We start from the raw sequence: 17,948 nt of genomic DNA, 5'->3' as shown, positions 1-17,948 counted from the left end.
AGCTTGTTATTTAGATTGTACAGGGTTTTTGGGGCTGTGTTTCTTCAGGTACATGTGACATCGTTACTGGCTGATGTTCACGGTATATTTAGCCTACTTGGTGGCCGGTGAGAGATCCGTCGCCTCAGCGCTACATTCTCATTCCCTGTGGATATAAAACCCCCGCCGTGTATCTGCTGCCACTATTTGCCTGTTGTGTTGTAGCCCAGTTTGAACCCGTCCAAAGCCATGGCCATGCTCAGGGTGTCTTCTTACCGCAAGCTGTTTGAGGATGGTAGCTGGAGTCGTAACGGAGGGTTGGGTATGCAGTGTGCAGGGCAGTACCGGGCCTCCGTCAGGTCAGTGTGGGATATTGAGAATGATGCTGAACTGTAGTCAAATTGTTTTGTGTTGTTTCCTTCTAAATATGACAAATGTTTTACTGTAACTTTGCGAAAGTAATCGTCCCTGAAGGTGGATCAAATGATCTCCCCTTCAAAATCCAGTCTTTGGTACATTGTCTTCCTCTCAGGGTTGCGGCCGCTTGCAAGTGTGACCATGAGTGTGACATGTTAGACTTTGTAGCTGCCAAGGAGCTCAACAAGGAAGGTCTGAACCGGTTTGTCCAGGACCGCAACATCATCGGCGCCCTCAATGACCGCCTGGTCGGGCTCATTGAACTGGTGAGGACAAACTGCTCCCAATGACACATCAGCACTTTATTTTACCCTCTGCTGTGTCATGCCTTTTGTTCTTGGTAAATGAAGCGGTGAATCTATATATGTGTACATACAGTATCCACCTGTTTAATCTGTCTGTGTGCCCTTTAGGCCCGTTGTTTTGAGGAGGAGAATGAGTCTCTTGAATGTCAGATTGTTGAGCTAGAGGAGATGCTGAACAGTCGACAAGGGTCCACCAGCATCACCTCCGCTGTGGCCGTGCCGGACTACAGTCTGGATGCAGTGGTGGAAAGACTGCGCAGGGAGAGGGTAGGGTGTGTCTGCTGCGTGTTCCTTTGTGTGTGACATTCCTAAATTGGGTTTTCTCATAGACGGTCCATTGAGCTTCTTATCCCCATCCCATCAATTATACTTCAGTTTGTACAGTGACAGGCAGGACTGATCTGTAACCTTGTCAAGATCCATCACTGTCGTCACTGCGTCTTCCTGCAGGACAAGATTCTGTGCGACACCGAGGAGCTGCACAAAGAGCTTGAAAGTCTGATGAAGGAGTACGAGAAGGCTGCACAGCAGAGGATCCTCCTCCAGCACGACCGACAAGATATTACTGAGGTAATAGTTGTAAATACAATAACATCCGTACCTGGATGAAAACTGACATGTTAGTGGAAGTCAGGGCTGTAGCCAAGATTTAAAAACACTGAGTTCCCTGACAAAAAATATAATATAAATATATATGTACTATAGTGAATACAGCTTGATTTGATATATTTATATGTGTATATATATATTAATATTTAATTATTTATATATATATTTATATTTATTTATATGTATATTTATATTTATTTATATATACATATATTTATTTATTTATATATACATATATTTATTTATATATTGTGATATCCATAAAGGGTTTCTCAATGAATGACAAATTATTTATTACTCCAGTATAGATGAGGAATAAACCATTAAAATGCAGAAATAAAAATAACTTTGGAGCACATTTTTAAGTGAAGGATCCCTGAAGTTGGAGTACTACAGAGATTGAAAGCCAACAAACAATCATGATTTTTTTATTGTTTCCTTATTTAAAAACAAAGTGTTCAAAAACAAGGAAGGAGACATTTTTTTTTAATAATAATAACAACAATAATAAAGTAATAAAATAAAAAAATGAATAAATAACTAAGAAATGTAAAAAAAAATAAGAAAAAGACATTAAAATAATAATACAATAAGATAAATAAAACAAACATAAATAAATAGGAAATACAAAAAAATAATAAATAAAATAAATTCACACACCAGATTCCCAACACCTACTTATATTCAGTCATTTGTGACGACTTCAAAAAAACTTTTATAAACTTTCTTGTGCTGTGCTATCAGACCTTTGTTGTGATAATGTACCTTCAGCACTAGATGGCAGTATTGTCAAGCCTCTCCCTGCTCCTCCTCCTCCTCCTCTGCCCTCCTGATGAATCAGCTGAAACTCTGCACAGCTGCTCCTCTGTAGCGCTACCCGATGGGTGTTGATCACCAGCAGTCACACAGTCTGGGCTGGTGGCCCACTGCAACCTGAGCCACTAACTTCTCCACATATACCCCCCCCCCCCCCCCTCCCTCACACATGCCAGAGCCCATCTCCTCCCAGCCGGGCCAGATGCGAGGGAGGCTTTAATTTCTCCCTTACAGATGTAATGCAGGCTGTAATACGGTGCCGTAATGTTCCTGCTGGCTCAGTTCTCTGGTTCTGAATTGGAAGCAGCTGCAGGGTGACAAGACTTGGTGGGAAATCGACAGGGAGGTAGAGGAAGAGCAGAGATGCGGAGGAGAGGAGCGAACACTTACACAGCTCAACCCACAGCTAGCTGCAGTTGCAATATTAGACTGGCACTGATGAAATAGGGCACGTTTGGTTTGTTTTAAAGTATACTACTGGATATTGTGTTGCTTCTCTCCTGCCAATTCTGATCCATTTTCAAGGCCCACAAATTTCCCATCATTTATACATTTTGTTTCAGTTATATCTTGCATTGCCAGACCTTGTTGGCTACGGTTAAACACAGTTGCGCAAGTGAAATGAGTTTAACGACGTTCACCAGAATTAAAATACAATTGCAAGGAAGTGGATGAATGACAAGGCCAAGTGCTCAGTCTGTTTCATAAGTAGTGCTGGGAACGAAAAATGGGCACACAAAAAAAGAAAATGTTCTTCACGCACTCTTAGGCAGAACAAGGAGAGAAGTTATATTGAAAGCCTTTATTTAGTCAGGCATGTCGGTTAAAACGCAGACCCGTTTCGACCTCACAAGGTCCTCATCAGGGCAGAAATAGTAAAAACACTGGATTTTGAAATGTTGAGGAAACTTAAAGGCCCTGGATACTTGTCTTATTAATCAGCTTCTTACTGTGAGCGATGCAGTCCTACCCAAACACACAATTTTCTGCAAAGGTTAGAACAGTTTTGGTTGTTTTATATGACAGATTTCTGTATTTCTGTTTGTCTCTGTGATTTTTTTCCATTGGTTTCAATGGGGCGTTGGAAAAAGGTAATATCACATACTTCTAAAGGCCCAGACACACCAAACCGACATCAGAGAACTAGCGCCGACAAAGGCCGAGTTTTGCATCGCCTCACGTCGCCTCATGGTGTCTCACGTTGCCTGTGTTTTGGCCAAAAAGTTGCACTCGAACACACGGCAAAGTCTACAACCAACGGCCAACTACCACGTACGTTCTGCATGTGCGTGAGAGGGAATAACTCTCCACACCAGCAGGTCGCGGTAGTCTGTATTCGTCATTCAAAAAGGGAAACTGGAAGGACGGCGGATATACGAGCCATTTTTATGATCCGTACATGAAACAAAGCAGCGTTTGCTCATACTCACTCACCACTTAGCTTCATTCCAGATGGCCGTGTCGTTGTGAAAATATCTGTGTATTGGAATGAGCAGATGAGATGAAGAAGAAAAATGAGAAGAGCTTTCTGTGTGTTTTTCCTCTCGACTTTACTCGTTGGCTTGCTTTCCTCACGTCCGTTCCTCTTCTCGTGCATTGTTTCGCTTAAGCTGAAAAGCCAATCGGAGTGATTTCTCTCACCGACGAGCTCCTCTTGAATGCTAATGCTCTTCCAATATGTTTGCCAAATGAACTTTATATGGAGCTATTATTATGTCAGTGCTGTGTTAAAGCTTCTTCTGCTGCCCTTAAGTGGCCAAAAAGACAATTAACGCTGCTTTAAAGTTGCACAGAATGTGATTTACAACAAGTTTCTCCCTGCTGCTGCCGTCTGTGTTCAAATATCCGCCGGCAGCAGCAGCAGACTACTTTAGCTTACTGCTGTCCATCAAGGACCCTGCCGCCCTCCCAGCGAGGCTCCACAACTTCACCACCAAACTCCCTCTGCATGTGTCCAAATGTAAACGCAGGCACCCACAGTAATTGCATCCAACACAAATTAATCTGGTTCTTTTAAAAAGAGTAGATGAGCTGAGAACCCCTGCTGGCGGATGAATTGGTGGACAGGGCTTTGTGTCTAGTTAGCCTCCTTCTGATCTTCCTCCTCCTCCTCCTCCTCCTCCTCCCCCTTCCTCTGCATTGCGGTGTCTACTTGCTGTTCAGTGAAACAGGTGGATGTGCTGATGGCTCCTAAAATGGTTGTTCAGGGTGGAAACAAAACCTTTTTCTACTTTGTCTTCAACCTGCGGTGTGATTTACTGCACAAGCCGCAGCGTTCCTCTCAGACACCTCCAGAAAATGAAGTTGAACTTTCTTTACTTTGCAGCCTTGTTCTCTGTTAATTTGATTTTCTTTGCAGGAAGTCGACGCTGTGACAGCAGAGTGTTTGGCGCTGAGGGAGCAAGTGGCTATCTACGAGGAGCAGCTGGCCAACATGGAGGCCCAGCACACGACGGTGAGGGGGGAAAGAGAGGAGATAGAGCTGCAGTGGGATAAAACAGGGATTGTTCATATAGCCATGAAAATTACTCAAAATGTAGCACTTGGGTCAGACGGGAAGTGCTGGAGAAATGCCCGGCCCTGTGGTGACAAACACAGCTGTGATGACCCCGGTCACCTTGATGAAGAGCCAAACACAGCTCTGTAAACAGAAACGTATGAGGACAGGATTAAAACAGAAAACATGTAATCTAGTGTATCGTGCAACAAGTCAGAATTAGGCCCCTTTTTAAATGTATTGTGCTCCTTATTCCAGTGTCTTAAAGGAAGGATGTGTGGAGAGGGGCAGGGGGGAGTAACATTTGGGTCGCCTGAAAATGTCTTGTTCAGTGTTCGATTTTACTTTACTTAGCTCCATCCTCTTGTGTCACTTGTGGTTGCAAAAAAAACCAAGATGGCGACGGCCAACATGACGAACTCGAGGCTTCAAAAACGTCAGTCCTCAAACCAAGCGGGTGACGTCACGGTGACTACGTCCACTTCTTATATACAGTCTAGGGTTACAACTAATATCTGTACAGTTGGTTTATCGGCTGTTTGGGGAGAATGAATGCAACCCAGAAGTCAACTTCACACGAATGACGCAAGGCTGTCTGAACACCTTCATATCTAACGGACCGATATGGAAAGTGACCTCTTCTCATGTAACTCTTGGCAAGATACGCATATATCTCTACCATTTGATTTAAAATAAGGACATGTTTGGAACCACATCCAATGCACATCATTACCTTTATCGCATCCACACACACACCGTGCCTTCTCCACCTTCTACAATATTCTCCACCTCGCCTCGAGATGACAGACGCTCCCCAGTATCAGATCTGGAGGCTGTAGGCAGAGAGAGAGAGAGAGAGAGAGAGGGAGAGAGGCAGCTGAAGCAGGACCAACTCCATCACTCTGTGTTTTTCTCTGCAACGCCAGGCCGCCCGGCGTTTAACACACTCCCTCTGGGACACGCTCGATAACTCACAGTCCGGGAAATGCAGCTGAATACCAAATGAAAACAGAAGTTCCCTTTTGTTTTATTAACTGATGTTATTATCAGCACTTCAAGATACCCCATATTCCCCCAGACAAATCGGCAGCCATGTCGCTATTTAGGTGGAGGGGAACGGAGAGAAATGTTCGACTGCCACTGCAGCTCTGTAGCAGGTCATTTTTCTCTGTAATGGATGTGAGGTTTTTTTTACTAAAGGGGCTACATATTGGAAGCTGAAGACAAGTATGTTGATGCATCAAAATGTACTGCATGTGTTTGTATTTTAAGAGGTGTGATGTAACTAAGTACATTTATGCAGGTACTTTATTTTAGCAAATATTTGAGGTACTTGCACTTGACTATTTCCATTTCATGCCACGTTATACCTCTACTGCACTACAATTTTATTTATTTGACAGCTTTAGTTACTAGTTATGTTACAAATGAAGATTTTGCATAAAAAAAAAATGTATGCGCTAATAAAATATGATGCGTTGTTTAACAGAACAGGATATGAGATAAAATAATAAATAAAATTCTCTACCGCCAACTACAACAGTAAAATGTTACTTGTACATTAATGCATTCGTAATAATACTATATATATATTAGTATAACAGTCACGGGAACCATTTGTTTGCATAACAAGTGCATTTACTTTTGACACTTTGCAGAAAATGCCTACATACTTTAACTTAAGTAACATATTCAGATGCTTTTACTTGAGTAAAAGTAACAATACCACGCTGTAAAAATACTACTACTTGTAAAAATATTACATATCAAAAGTCCTGCATTCAAAATAGTATTCAATATTATCAGCAAAATGTACTTAAAGTGTCAAAAGTAAAAGTTTTAATCATGATTAAGTGTTAAATTATGATGTGTTATTGATTAGCAGCGTTGTAATGTTGTAGCTGGTCAAGTTGAAGCAAATATGAACTGCAGTTTGATCAATAATAATGAATCATATTTTATAAAGTGGTCACATGTTTTGTATATAAAAATGTACTTTAAAGTTGTCAAAATAAATGTAGTGGAGTAAAAAGTGCAGTAATTCTCTCTGAGATGCAGTGAGGTAGAAGTATAAAGTAGCAATACTTGAATACTAATACTTGGTTACATTTGACTGCTGAGTGAAGGATGTGAATAAACATACGTCACCGCTGTGTGTTTGTGTGAGCAGGCGGTGGAGAGTCTGCTGGGGCCGACTGAAGGGACTACAGGAGCGGTGGCAGCTTTTACGTTTGGCAGCCCTGACATCACCGCGGCCCTGGATGTAAAGGAGTACTACTGCCAGCTGGCTGAGAGCCTCCAGGTACGAAACACACTGTAACATAAAACACATAAACATGTCATGAAGCGGAAGCCTCTTTAGAGCCAGATGCTTTACAGCAGCATCTCCGTGAGCAACCGTAGAATCACAACGAGGTTATTCCTGGCTTAAGTTCTCATTGAGCGACACTTCTATGCATGAATGGACTCAGACCAGCGTCATACACACCAGTGGTGGAAACTCACTCAGTACATTTAATCAAGTATTTAATTACAGTTTGAAGGTACTTCTACTTTACTTGAGTGTTTTCATGTCATGCCACTTCATACTGATGTTATCTGCTACAGCTGTAGATGTTGCTCTTCAGATTAAGATTTTTTGTGAAAGTGTTTCCAAACCTTTTTAACTTGTGACCTCTTACAAAGAAGCAATGGCTGGTTGGGGCCCTTTTGCCGTGTTTCAGATGTCTATATTAAAGCATCAGTAGGCGAGATTGAAGCAAATATGATTTAAAAAAAAGTTATTTTATAAAACGGTTGCTATATCGTGACAGTAGTACATGAAACAGATAACCTGAAAAAAATCAGGTGCCTCTGTGTCCTTCGGTGCTCCTAACAGCATCTGCAAGATTTCACAGACCGGAGGAAAACAAGCAGTAAGAGCTGATCTGAGGTCTGCTGACCATCTGCCGTTTATGAGAGCCGGCTGTCAATCACTCTGAACTCCGACCAAACGGTCAAACTAGGCAGCGCTGATCAAATATGAATCAATATTCTGTTACGTTAATGTCTATTTCTCTCCTCAGATGTTTTCAGTATCATCTTGTAGTGCACGGTTTAGCTGTAAAATGAGAAAGTTTGTGACGCCGCCGCCATTGTGAAATCTGGTGAAGGAACGGCAAGTTCTGGTCACATGACCGGAGCACAGCCAATAGGAACGCTCTCTCTCTGAATCGACCTGTGATTGGTCAAAGTCTCCCGTCACCGGCTAGATGTTTTAAAACCTGAAAACAGAGCCATGAGGAGGAGCAGAAGTCTAGTTTTCTCTCAGGACACTTGAATTACAATATGCTGAAAGGTTATTATGGGATTTTTTCCCAATGATGGCAAAAATATACTGCCGCAGAACTTTTTTTTTTTCTTCTTTCCTCCCCCATTAATCATCTCACGACCTCTCACATTTATCTCGTGACCCTTTGGAGGGGGGTCCGACCTCTAAGTGTGGCAGCCACAGGACTAAACTACTGAACTGTTTTTAAACAAAACACCAGCTAAACCTCAACCAGCTACAACAGTAAAATGCTTTATATGTATATATATATATTAGTGAGGGGGCATTTTTCTGCAGGACACGTACGTTTACATTTGATACTTTAAGTGCATTTTGTTTGTAATACTTCTGTATTTTTACTTTTACTTGGAGCATTTTTAAATTGTTGTATTGCTACTTTAAGGATCAGAGTACTTCTTCCCCCATCGGCCACCATCCTCATCCTCCTGCTGACCACTGATCACCTCCTCTCTCTCCCTCTGAAACGTCTCCGTCAGGTCCAGATGTAAAGCTCAACTTTCACAAATCACGCAGTGATACTCCCACTTGTTTTCTTTCCTTCTTAACACAACACCGGGGAAGAACTTGAGAATCAGAGGAGCAGGACTGGACCAAAAGACAAAATGCCTTTCTCTACCTGTGTGTGTGTGTGTGTGTTATATATGTGTGTGTGTGTGTGTGGTGTGCAAGCAAAGACGTGCTGCATTGGGGTCAGACTACAGCTCCGGTGGGTCTGACCCCCTGTGGGGGCGAGGATGTCTGCCCAGTTCAGAGGTCAGGGCTGTAATCAGACTGCTGGCCGCCTTCCCAGGCTCCTCAGCAGCACTGGAGTGGACGCTGGTGTGTGTGTGTCCTTCATTCAGAGGCATGGCTGAAGGGTATCCAGCGTATTTATATATTTGTGTGTTTCTTGTTCCCTCAAACCCCGTCCATTCCCTCTCTCTCCCTCCCACTCGGTCTCTTCTCTCGCCAGCTGGACACCGTCTTGTCTGTGCCTGGCCTCGATTTACGAGACGCAATTGTCTCGATGCTAAAAATGATTGCTATTGGGTTTGAACAGTAATGGTGATTGCTGGCTGGCTCCCACCACACCTGTGCACCCTCATGTTGCTCGTTTCTGCTGCATTTGTTCCATCTAATCAGGAATGTGGCGGACACGAGGAGAGGTTTAACCATCAGCCGGTGTGAGAGCCTCTGATTGCTCTTTGCTCCCCCTTGTCAGAGTGCACTTAACTGAACCCAAAAGAAATCCTCCCTACGGTCCTGTGCATTTGCAGGCTGAAAGGTCAGAACTTCTCACGACAGCACTTCTTCCTCTTCCTCTTCTGTCGTTGCAGTACGAGTGCGGTGCAGCCTCCTCCGCTGTGGTTCGCAGTGGTGATGGAAAGCAACTGGAAGTGGGAGGAGCTGGAGGGTCAACAGTCAAAGACGTGTCAAAGATAAAGGACATCGGTGAGATGAAGATGCTGGTGAGTGGACTCGCTGCTGCTCACTCACTTCTTAAGAGGAGACTCCCTTCACCGAATATGCAATAGAGGCATTATCTTATGAAATATAAAATTTGATGTGGACCTTTGAGTATTAAGTTTGAGAAACTATTGCTTTAAGAAACAGTCCCTATGAAAAGTGTTGACTGTGTGTTCTAAAGATTATCCAGAGTAACGGAGGACAAATCTCAGAAACTGATACTTAATAAAACCAAAACTGCCAGCATGCTGGTTACCGCTACTGCCAAGTAAGAAAATGTGTATTTTTGGGGGCTGAACCGACCCCCTTAAGTCTCACATTTACACATCATTAAAATCCTTCAGTTCCTGCCTCCTGATTTAGATCTTCCCATAACACATTTCCCACCTCTTTACTGACAAAGAAAAAGAGGAGTCTCACAACCCACCCCTGGCTCTGCGTCGGCCATCAGCTCCTAAATCAGACATAATGGTGGAAATGAATGGTTTCCCACAGCGGGCGAAAGGGGAGTGGAGAGCAGCTGAGTGACAGCAGAGCAACAGTGTGGGAGATCCTGCTGACCAGAGTGTTTACTCTGCGGACACTTTCAGCGGGAGATGTGAAGGGGCTCGGCTTCGGCTCAGACAGGATTTATTGCCCTCCGTGTCCTCAGTTATTAAGTACAGTCTTTCTGAGCGCCTGCAGTGTCATAAACGTCTTAAATCTTGACACTGACTCTGCAAATGGAGAGAGAGGAAATAAACCTTTATCGGATGTTTGTCGTGCAACCGTTTTGCAAAATGAGACATCAATAAAGAGACGAAACAGGAAAGTTATGACTCAAGTAAAAGCACTAGGTGATTCCAGAAAACGACCTCCTCTTCCTCCACATTAACATCCATCAGCGGTCGGACCACAGCTGACACCGAACCACATCTGTAACAAACACGGTGGTTTGGTTCTCATTTCCGCGGCCATAGCTCTACCTCCAGCTCTCTTTAAATAAACAGCGAGCCTCTGTAACCACAGCAGAACTCTCCCAACATCATCTACTTTTCTCTGATACGCAGCACACACAGTCCCCAGCTCTGCTCAATCCGGCCTGACGGATGAACAGCACGGCTTGATCTGCTCTGTTTCCTCTCTCGCCTGTGATGGATGCCTCGGGTCCTGTTTCTCACTGAGACACAACACGGCCAAACAAACAGATTGCAGTGAAATCAGCCCTGACTCAGAAATGTATATAATAGAGCAGGCACTGATGGGGTTGTACGCCACTACTCGCAGTACGTCCCAGACCGCACTCATCATTATCATGCCCGGGAAAAACGCAGGAGTTAGTGACTCGACCAGGTTTTGGGAGTCATCGTCAGCAGCCTGTGAGTTGTAACTCGGGTCTTCCTCTGCTCACATGATCTCGCTGAAAGACGAGCACGACCGCCCGGATCCCCATCTGGCAGTGACAGCTAATTGTTGAACTTCTGTGATTGCTGTAATTACTCACGGCAGGACGCCACAGCTTCAGACATGGAGGGGGGGGCAGGGATGCTCCTGGTTTAGGTTGTGGTAGAAGTAAAGGAACCTGTTTTACAGGTCAGGTTGATTTGCGTATAATCTCCATATCGAAAATTGATCAAATGACTAGATGAAATGTGAAAGGGGGTGCTCGTGGTACCAAACCCACAGAGAAGGGAACATCATTACTTTATTACTAACAAGTAGAAATCTGCGTTTGTGAGTATATTTGAATGAATAACCTTCGGGCTGCATGTTGTCCGTCTTTCTTGCAGATTTCAGAGCTCCAGAAGGAGCTCGCTGAGCTGGAGAAGTGTAACGAGGAGCTGGAGGACGAGGTTGAGATGAAGCCGGCTGCGTACATGGACGAGATTGCTGAGTTGGAGGTCTGAGAGCGAACTGATTAACGATTAATCATAGCCTGCAAAGGACCAGTGGTTTGGACTGATTCTGTCATTTAATCTCACCCTCTAATCCCTCCATGCTCTGTCTGTGTGTGTGTGTGTGTGTGTGTGTGTGTGTGTGCGTGTGTGTTTTTTCAGTGTACTATAGATGAAATGCGGCACCAGGAGTCCGACTTCCAAGTGCAGATGAAGGAGCAGTGTGAAGACTACAAGGAGCTGCTCAGTGAGAAGATGGCCAGAGACATGGAAATCACTGCCTACAGGTCAGACAGTAAAAATGTACTCCAAACTGACTTTAAAATATTTTCCTGGGATTGTTTTAATCGCACTAATAGCAGTTGCTCGTCATCCTGGCGTTCATTAATTCACCCGAAATAATACAAAACAAAAATCTGAACATTAACAGTTACAGATTAAACATTTATATGAAGAATGAACAGTAGAACGCAGCATAGACCAAAAAAACCCACAAAATAAACTTTAAAATTAGACTGAATTAATACATAATAACCCAGAAAGCACTGCCAAATATACACCGATCAGCCATAACATTATGACCACTTGCCTAATATTGAGTAGGCCCCCCTTTTGCCGTTCGGTTGTACTTAGCTCCTCCCTCTCATGTGGCGACGGCCAAAATGCCAAACTCGAGGCTTCACAACGGCAGTCCACAAACCAACGGGTGAAGTCACGCTGACTACGTCCACTTCTTATATACAGTCTATGGATAAAACACTTGGATTATTACATTAGACCATGTTACCAAGAACATATTGCACTTTGCAATTCGATGCTCTTTGTATTAGTAATCTATTTGATGTGAGTCTGAAGAAGCTCTGTATACAACAGGGAAGACTTAATTGATCTTTCCTCCTAGGATTGACTTACAGCAATAATTACATTTTATTAAAGACCTAATATGTTATAACAGATCATAACGTATGAGTGCTGATGTAATTCTCTGAGCTGCCGTATATATACAGCACTATATACATACCTCTCTTTCACCTCTTAAACAGAGCTGCAGGTTATTCTTAAATGAGACCCCCTCAACTATATGTCATGTACAGCACGGTACAATTATACCAGAGGAGACAAGAAGACTTTAGGACAGTGACGTGTTAACCAGACTGTCAGTCGACAGGATGACCGTAAACCAGCGCGGAGATGGACAGCCATGTCTGCTGGAGAACATGGAGGTGTTCGTTCCAACAAAAACACTGCACCAGGTGGTTTCACTGATTAGTTTTGTCTTCCCCTATTAAAGGTGTCACAAAGTCAACCGCTGCAGTTTCTGATTGCAATTAGAATCTAAAGCGTCTTTCCTGACGATGTATTGTAGATTCCCGTCTCTGCGTTCATGGGGGGTCAAACGAATACAGACGTCCCCTGCGGTGTGCATTATTTAAACCTGTCGAGGAGAATGAACTGCGCCTAATAACCCTGTGGATGATTTCATTAGATTTAAATGAACTTGATGCTCTGTTTGACATTCTTTACAAGCTGTATGAGCAAATCACACAAAAAACACACGTGGAAATGACGTGTCCATTGTCACCATCTTTCCTCAACATCAACAAGAAGTTTCTGCGTCACCACGACTAATGCGAGGAGTATTTCCGCAAGATCCTGTGTATGAGTCCAATAAAGTCAAAGCATCTCATATAGTGTCACCTGGATATGCACATTGTCCATTATAAGATATTCTTGTAAACAAAGGGCTGACATCACGGTGTCACAGGAAACAGCTTCTGAATATGATGCAGTTTCCCGTTGGTGACCTTGAAGACGTTTCATGTCATTCCCTTCTTCCACTGAGGTTGTTTAACCATCTGCCGTCCTGGTATGTGGACTGACGTACTTTAACCACCTCATCCTGCTGCACACGGACTTCCTCCTGGTCCCCCTGCAATCGCAGATCCGACTGCATCTGACCCCCAGAGGGGCCCTGCTGCAGACCTGAGCTCAGACCCCTCACAATGCCTCATTAGAATGGGCAAAGAGGACCTCACATGTCAGCGCTGGGTGCTGGGCCGCCGCCAGCTCTTCTCCACGGCAGCCTGTTAATGTCAGCCGTCCCCCTTACACACATTTCCAGATTCGCCACAGTTTTAATTCCCTCTCGTTACCCGACAGACTGTCCCAAAGACATTTTAAGGCACACAGTTAAAGCCAACTTTCTTTTTTTTTCTCTTTCCCTATTTACTGGATGTTTTGTCATCCGTGATTAAAACCATGAATAAGAAATGAAAATGATGGTTGTTTATTCTCTCCGTGCCGTGACAAACTGTCTGTGCACAACAGACCCTAATGACCCCAGGCTGCCATTACCGGGTGGCTTATCGCCTGTGAAAGCATCTCGGAGCAGTTTCGGCAGATGCTCGCTGCTTTTTCTCACTGCTAATGTGAACCATATTACACTGTAATTCATTCTGCTGTTCATTGTGGTCGGCTCACGCTGCTGCATGACTCAGCAACAAGTAGCTCAACCTGGGACCAGATCCTTTTTAGTAAAGTGCAGTCGATGAGTGTACTGCACAGCAGGTCCTATCTTAAAGCTGCTATAATCAATATTTTTATATTAATGAATCAAAGGAATCCCATCGGTGCTACTGAGCTTAACAGCATCTTTCAGTTCATTGTTTCGGTTTTCTGGCTCACAACTTTACAACTTTGGCTCACTCTCTTCTCTCTCATCACCACCAGCGTTTCCAGATGCAGCACGCAGCTGTTTTCAGTGAAATAGCTTTAAAAACCCACTGTGTTGTTACCGGCCCAGCACCAAACAGAAGACAGACACAGTCAGCAACTAGCTTGTGAACATAGTGAAGTATTTAGCAGATAAGACAAAGCAAGTTTTTAGATAGCACAATACATTCACATCGGCAATTCAAAGGGCTTTTACAGGTGAGCAGATAAAAGAATCAAGGGTTCAAGTATACTTAAATTAAGTGAACTTCAGTGCACTTTTTCTTTTACCTGGGAAACTTGGCCAACTTCTGATTAGCAGCAGTACCTGTGAGTACTTCACCGTAGTCACTTTGTGTGTTCGTGTATTTCTCTGGTTCAGGAGTCTGCTGGAGAAAGAGGAGGAGAGGCTGTGCATCCTGTGACTTGATGCCGGAGAGTCAGACCGGCAGGCTGGAAGCTCCCCCTCACATGGATTAGAAAATAGACCAAAGAGAAAAAACACACCGAGACCAGCGCTAGGATGAAGCTTAGGGTACCAAACGCAGCAATTTAAAGCAGAACTTATCATGACAGATTAATGCCGTCTGGAGGCCCTAAGCCGGGGCCATTGATAACAGGTCGCTGGCAGATGACCCCGAGACGCCCAAGAAAGATGGAGCTGTCTGAAAGAGGTGGGAGGACGAGAGGCTGTGGGATGAGAGTGTATCCATTCAGTGTCTGGCGGGGATATTTCCTTAAGTGGGGTTTATCTTTACCAGCTCACTGATTCATAAATGTTTTGTCCCCTCTTTGTTGAACGAGTCCAAACACACAAGTGACGGCTCCGTGACGTCATCCCCCCCTCGGATACCACCTCGTCCATCACTCAAACTCTGTCTGATTACCAGCTCTTAACCTTTGACCCCTTCACTGTTAGCAAACATATTGACAGCCCTCCTTTTAGTAACTTAAAACATCCCTCCTTCTCTTTGCTTTTACAGTCGTGTTTTGTTTTTACATATATCTGACAGTCGACTGTGCTGTTTGCTTTTCAAATGGTTCATGAAGTTGTGTTTTTTCTTACAAATTGAGCACCTGGATGTTTCTACAAGGAAAGCCTGTGTGATTCATTATTCCTTCTTTTGAAAAGCAATGTCCCAATTTGCTGTTGTTTCAGAAAATAAGCATTCGGTAATACATTCCTTTGTAATCTTTTCCTTATTTTCTACTTTCAAGCTGTCTGTGATAAATCATTTTGGTTCCTGCTTCTGCACAAGCATCACAATGTGCTTTAGATTTAAATTAAATAAAAGTAGTTGCTTGAGAGATCACCTTGTACTGTGTGAAAATCTCTGTTTCATGAGAGCCGCTTGTGAATCTTAAGATGCGCTATGAAAGTACGCAGAGTGATTTATGTTCAGTGATCCTTCTTTCATTCATCTTCATGTTCGACGTGAGATTTGAACATTCCCAGCTATTAACGATCTCAAAGGCTTGTTAGCTCCGCCATAAAGATGAAAAATGCTGCTAATAACGGATCAGATGAGATTAGCCACACTCTGTGAACTCTGCAGCGATGAGGAGTTAGCCTCTGTAATAATTGAGTTCAGTGTCTGGAGAAAGGGCTGGGAACGGGCGGATACGGTGACTTGTTTAATTGTCCCGACATGAAACATGGCCAGCTCGCGGGAGGAAGCCGCGGTGTCTGTTTTCTCAAGGCCGCGGAGCTCAATCAAGACCTCAGAGGAGAGGAGGTAGAAGACGTTGTTTTCCTTCAGTGCTCTCCTCTATATCTCTCGAATAGAAAGCCAACGAACCGTCCAGTGTTCTGATCTCATGGGACTGCTCCGTCTCTGCCATGTGGTAAATATGAAAATATCGAAGAGTTGTGTTTTCCCACATTTATATTCTCAGCTGTGCTTCTTGGGGGGAAAAGGTGGTAGACTGTATGGAAATCAAGGAAATAGACCAGCATAGTAAAACTTCCTCATCCATCCTGCTCTTATAGATGTGCCTCTATACAGGAAAACTGATCTTTGCACACCTGCATTCAGACAGATGTGCAAGAGATTAAATGATCATTAGTCCAAGTAGCAAAAGTCAAGCCCTGCACAGAACATGAACCAGTACTAGTAGGGCACTCAAATATCCAGAAATAATATTTCCTGGGAACGGGTGCAGGAAGAGAAGAATATTTTTAGGCCTATTCACGTGTATTACTGTAGGTAATGACAACAAACCCCCAACAGGAAAGAAATAGGTTCAACGATAAATATCCCCAAACAACAAAAGACATTTTGTGACCATGAAGGGGTTAAACCTGCAGTAGGCAGTATATATTTTTTGGCATCATTGGGCAAAAAAATCCATAATAACCTTTCAGCATATTGTAATTCAAGTGTTCTGAGAGATAACTAGACTTCTGCTCCTCCTCATGGCTCTGTTTTCAGGCTTTATTAAATCTAGCCCGTGACGGAAGACTTTGACCAATCACAGGTCATTTCAGAGAGAGAGCGTTCCTATTGGCTGTGCTCCGGCTGGTGGGCGGTGCTTGGTATTTCCTCAACTGATCTCAATATGGCTGCCTGGTCGTAAACTTTCTCATTTTACAGTTAAACCGTGCACTACAAGATGATTCTGAAAACATTTGAGGAGAGAAATAGGCATTGACGTAACATAATACTGATTCATATTTGTTGAGCGCTGCCTAGTTTGACCGTTTGATCGGAGTTCGCAAGTGATTGACAGCTGCTCGGAGACGGCAAGGCTCCAGCTCGGTTCTGATTGGTTGTTTTCCTCCGGTCATTTTAAAATCTGTCTGAGGAAAATGTTGATATTCCCACGGCCTCATCTTTTTCCTTTGTCATTATGCTTTTAAACCTGGTGCAAATAACATGACACAATTTGATCCAATAAATCAGACACACCTGGAGGAAATCATACAACATCTAAAATCCTCCTCATGCTGCCTTGACATTCAGATCAGATTGTATGGTCTCAGAGCTTCTACAGATTGTTAATGCATCTCTTGTTTCAGGAGTCTTCCCACAGGCCCTGAAAACTGCCGTCATCAAACCACTCCTCAAAAAGAACAATCTGGACTCATCAATAGTAAATAATTACAGACTGATATCAAATCTTCTATTCTTGTCTAAAATAATTGAAAAAACAGTTTTTCAACAATTAAATAGGTTTCTGGCACTAAAAAACTCTTTTGATGTCTTCCAGTCAGGTTTTTTGACCTCACCACAGCACTGAGACTGCTCTTGTTAAGGTCTTCAATGACATCCGATTGAACACAGACTAGAATTTCGGTTTTAGTTTTACTGGATCTCAGTGCCGCATTCGACACGGTTGGCCAAAATATAATATATTACTAGACCGACTGGAAAACTGGGTGGGTATTTCTGGCATAGCACTCAGCTGGTTTAAATCATACTCAAAAGACAGGGACTTCTTTGTGTCTATAGGTAACTGCAAATCTGAGCTGAACAAAATCACATGCGGAGTTCCCCAAGGCTCCATCTTGGGGCCTCTTTTGTTTAACATCTACATGCTCCCACTGGGTCAGATTTTTGATAACAACAAAATAAATTACCATAACTATGCAGATGACACACAAATTTACATAACTCTATCACCAGGAGACTACAGTCCAATACAAGCACTGAGTGAGTGCATTGAACAAGTCAATAATTGGATGTGCCAGAATTTTCTTCAGCTGAACAAAGACAAAACTGAGGTCGTAGTTTTTGGAGCCAAAAAGGAAAGATTAAAGGTTAGTTCTCACCTACAATCTGTGATGTTAAATAGCTCGGACCAAGCCAGAAACCTTGGTGTAGTCATGGACTCTGACCTGAGCTTTAACAGCCATATTAAGACAATTACAAAGACAGCCTTCTATCACCTGAAGAATACAGCAAGAATTAGAGGACTGATGTCTCAGCAGGATTTGGAAAAACTAGTCCATGCATTTATCT

At 43.3% G+C, this 17,948-nt stretch overlaps 1 protein-coding gene across 1 annotated transcript; it reads left to right on the top strand.

The window, feature by feature from the left end:
* The first annotated feature begins 68 nt into the window (after positions 1–68).
* Positions 69–15,378, top strand: vimr2 (vimentin-related 2). The gene is made up of 10 exons (XM_037780088.1): positions 69–338; positions 512–662; positions 810–968; positions 1,152–1,271; positions 4,486–4,581; positions 6,794–6,925; positions 9,271–9,402; positions 11,170–11,280; positions 11,437–11,561; positions 14,369–15,378. Exons 1-10 carry the CDS (start codon positions 229–231, stop codon positions 14,409–14,411), a joined length of 1,179 nt encoding a protein of 392 aa, XP_037636016.1. The 5' UTR covers positions 69–228; the 3' UTR covers positions 14,412–15,378.
* The last annotated feature ends 2,570 nt before the right edge of the window (positions 15,379–17,948 follow it).

The sequence above is a fragment of the Sebastes umbrosus genome, chromosome 9 (genome assembly GCF_015220745.1).
Source record: "Sebastes umbrosus isolate fSebUmb1 chromosome 9, fSebUmb1.pri, whole genome shotgun sequence".
NCBI classification, from domain to species: Eukaryota; Metazoa; Chordata; class Actinopteri; order Perciformes; family Sebastidae; genus Sebastes; species Sebastes umbrosus.
The sequence above is the reverse complement of the archived record's forward strand: the minus strand, read 5'-3'. Positions and strand labels throughout refer to the sequence as shown.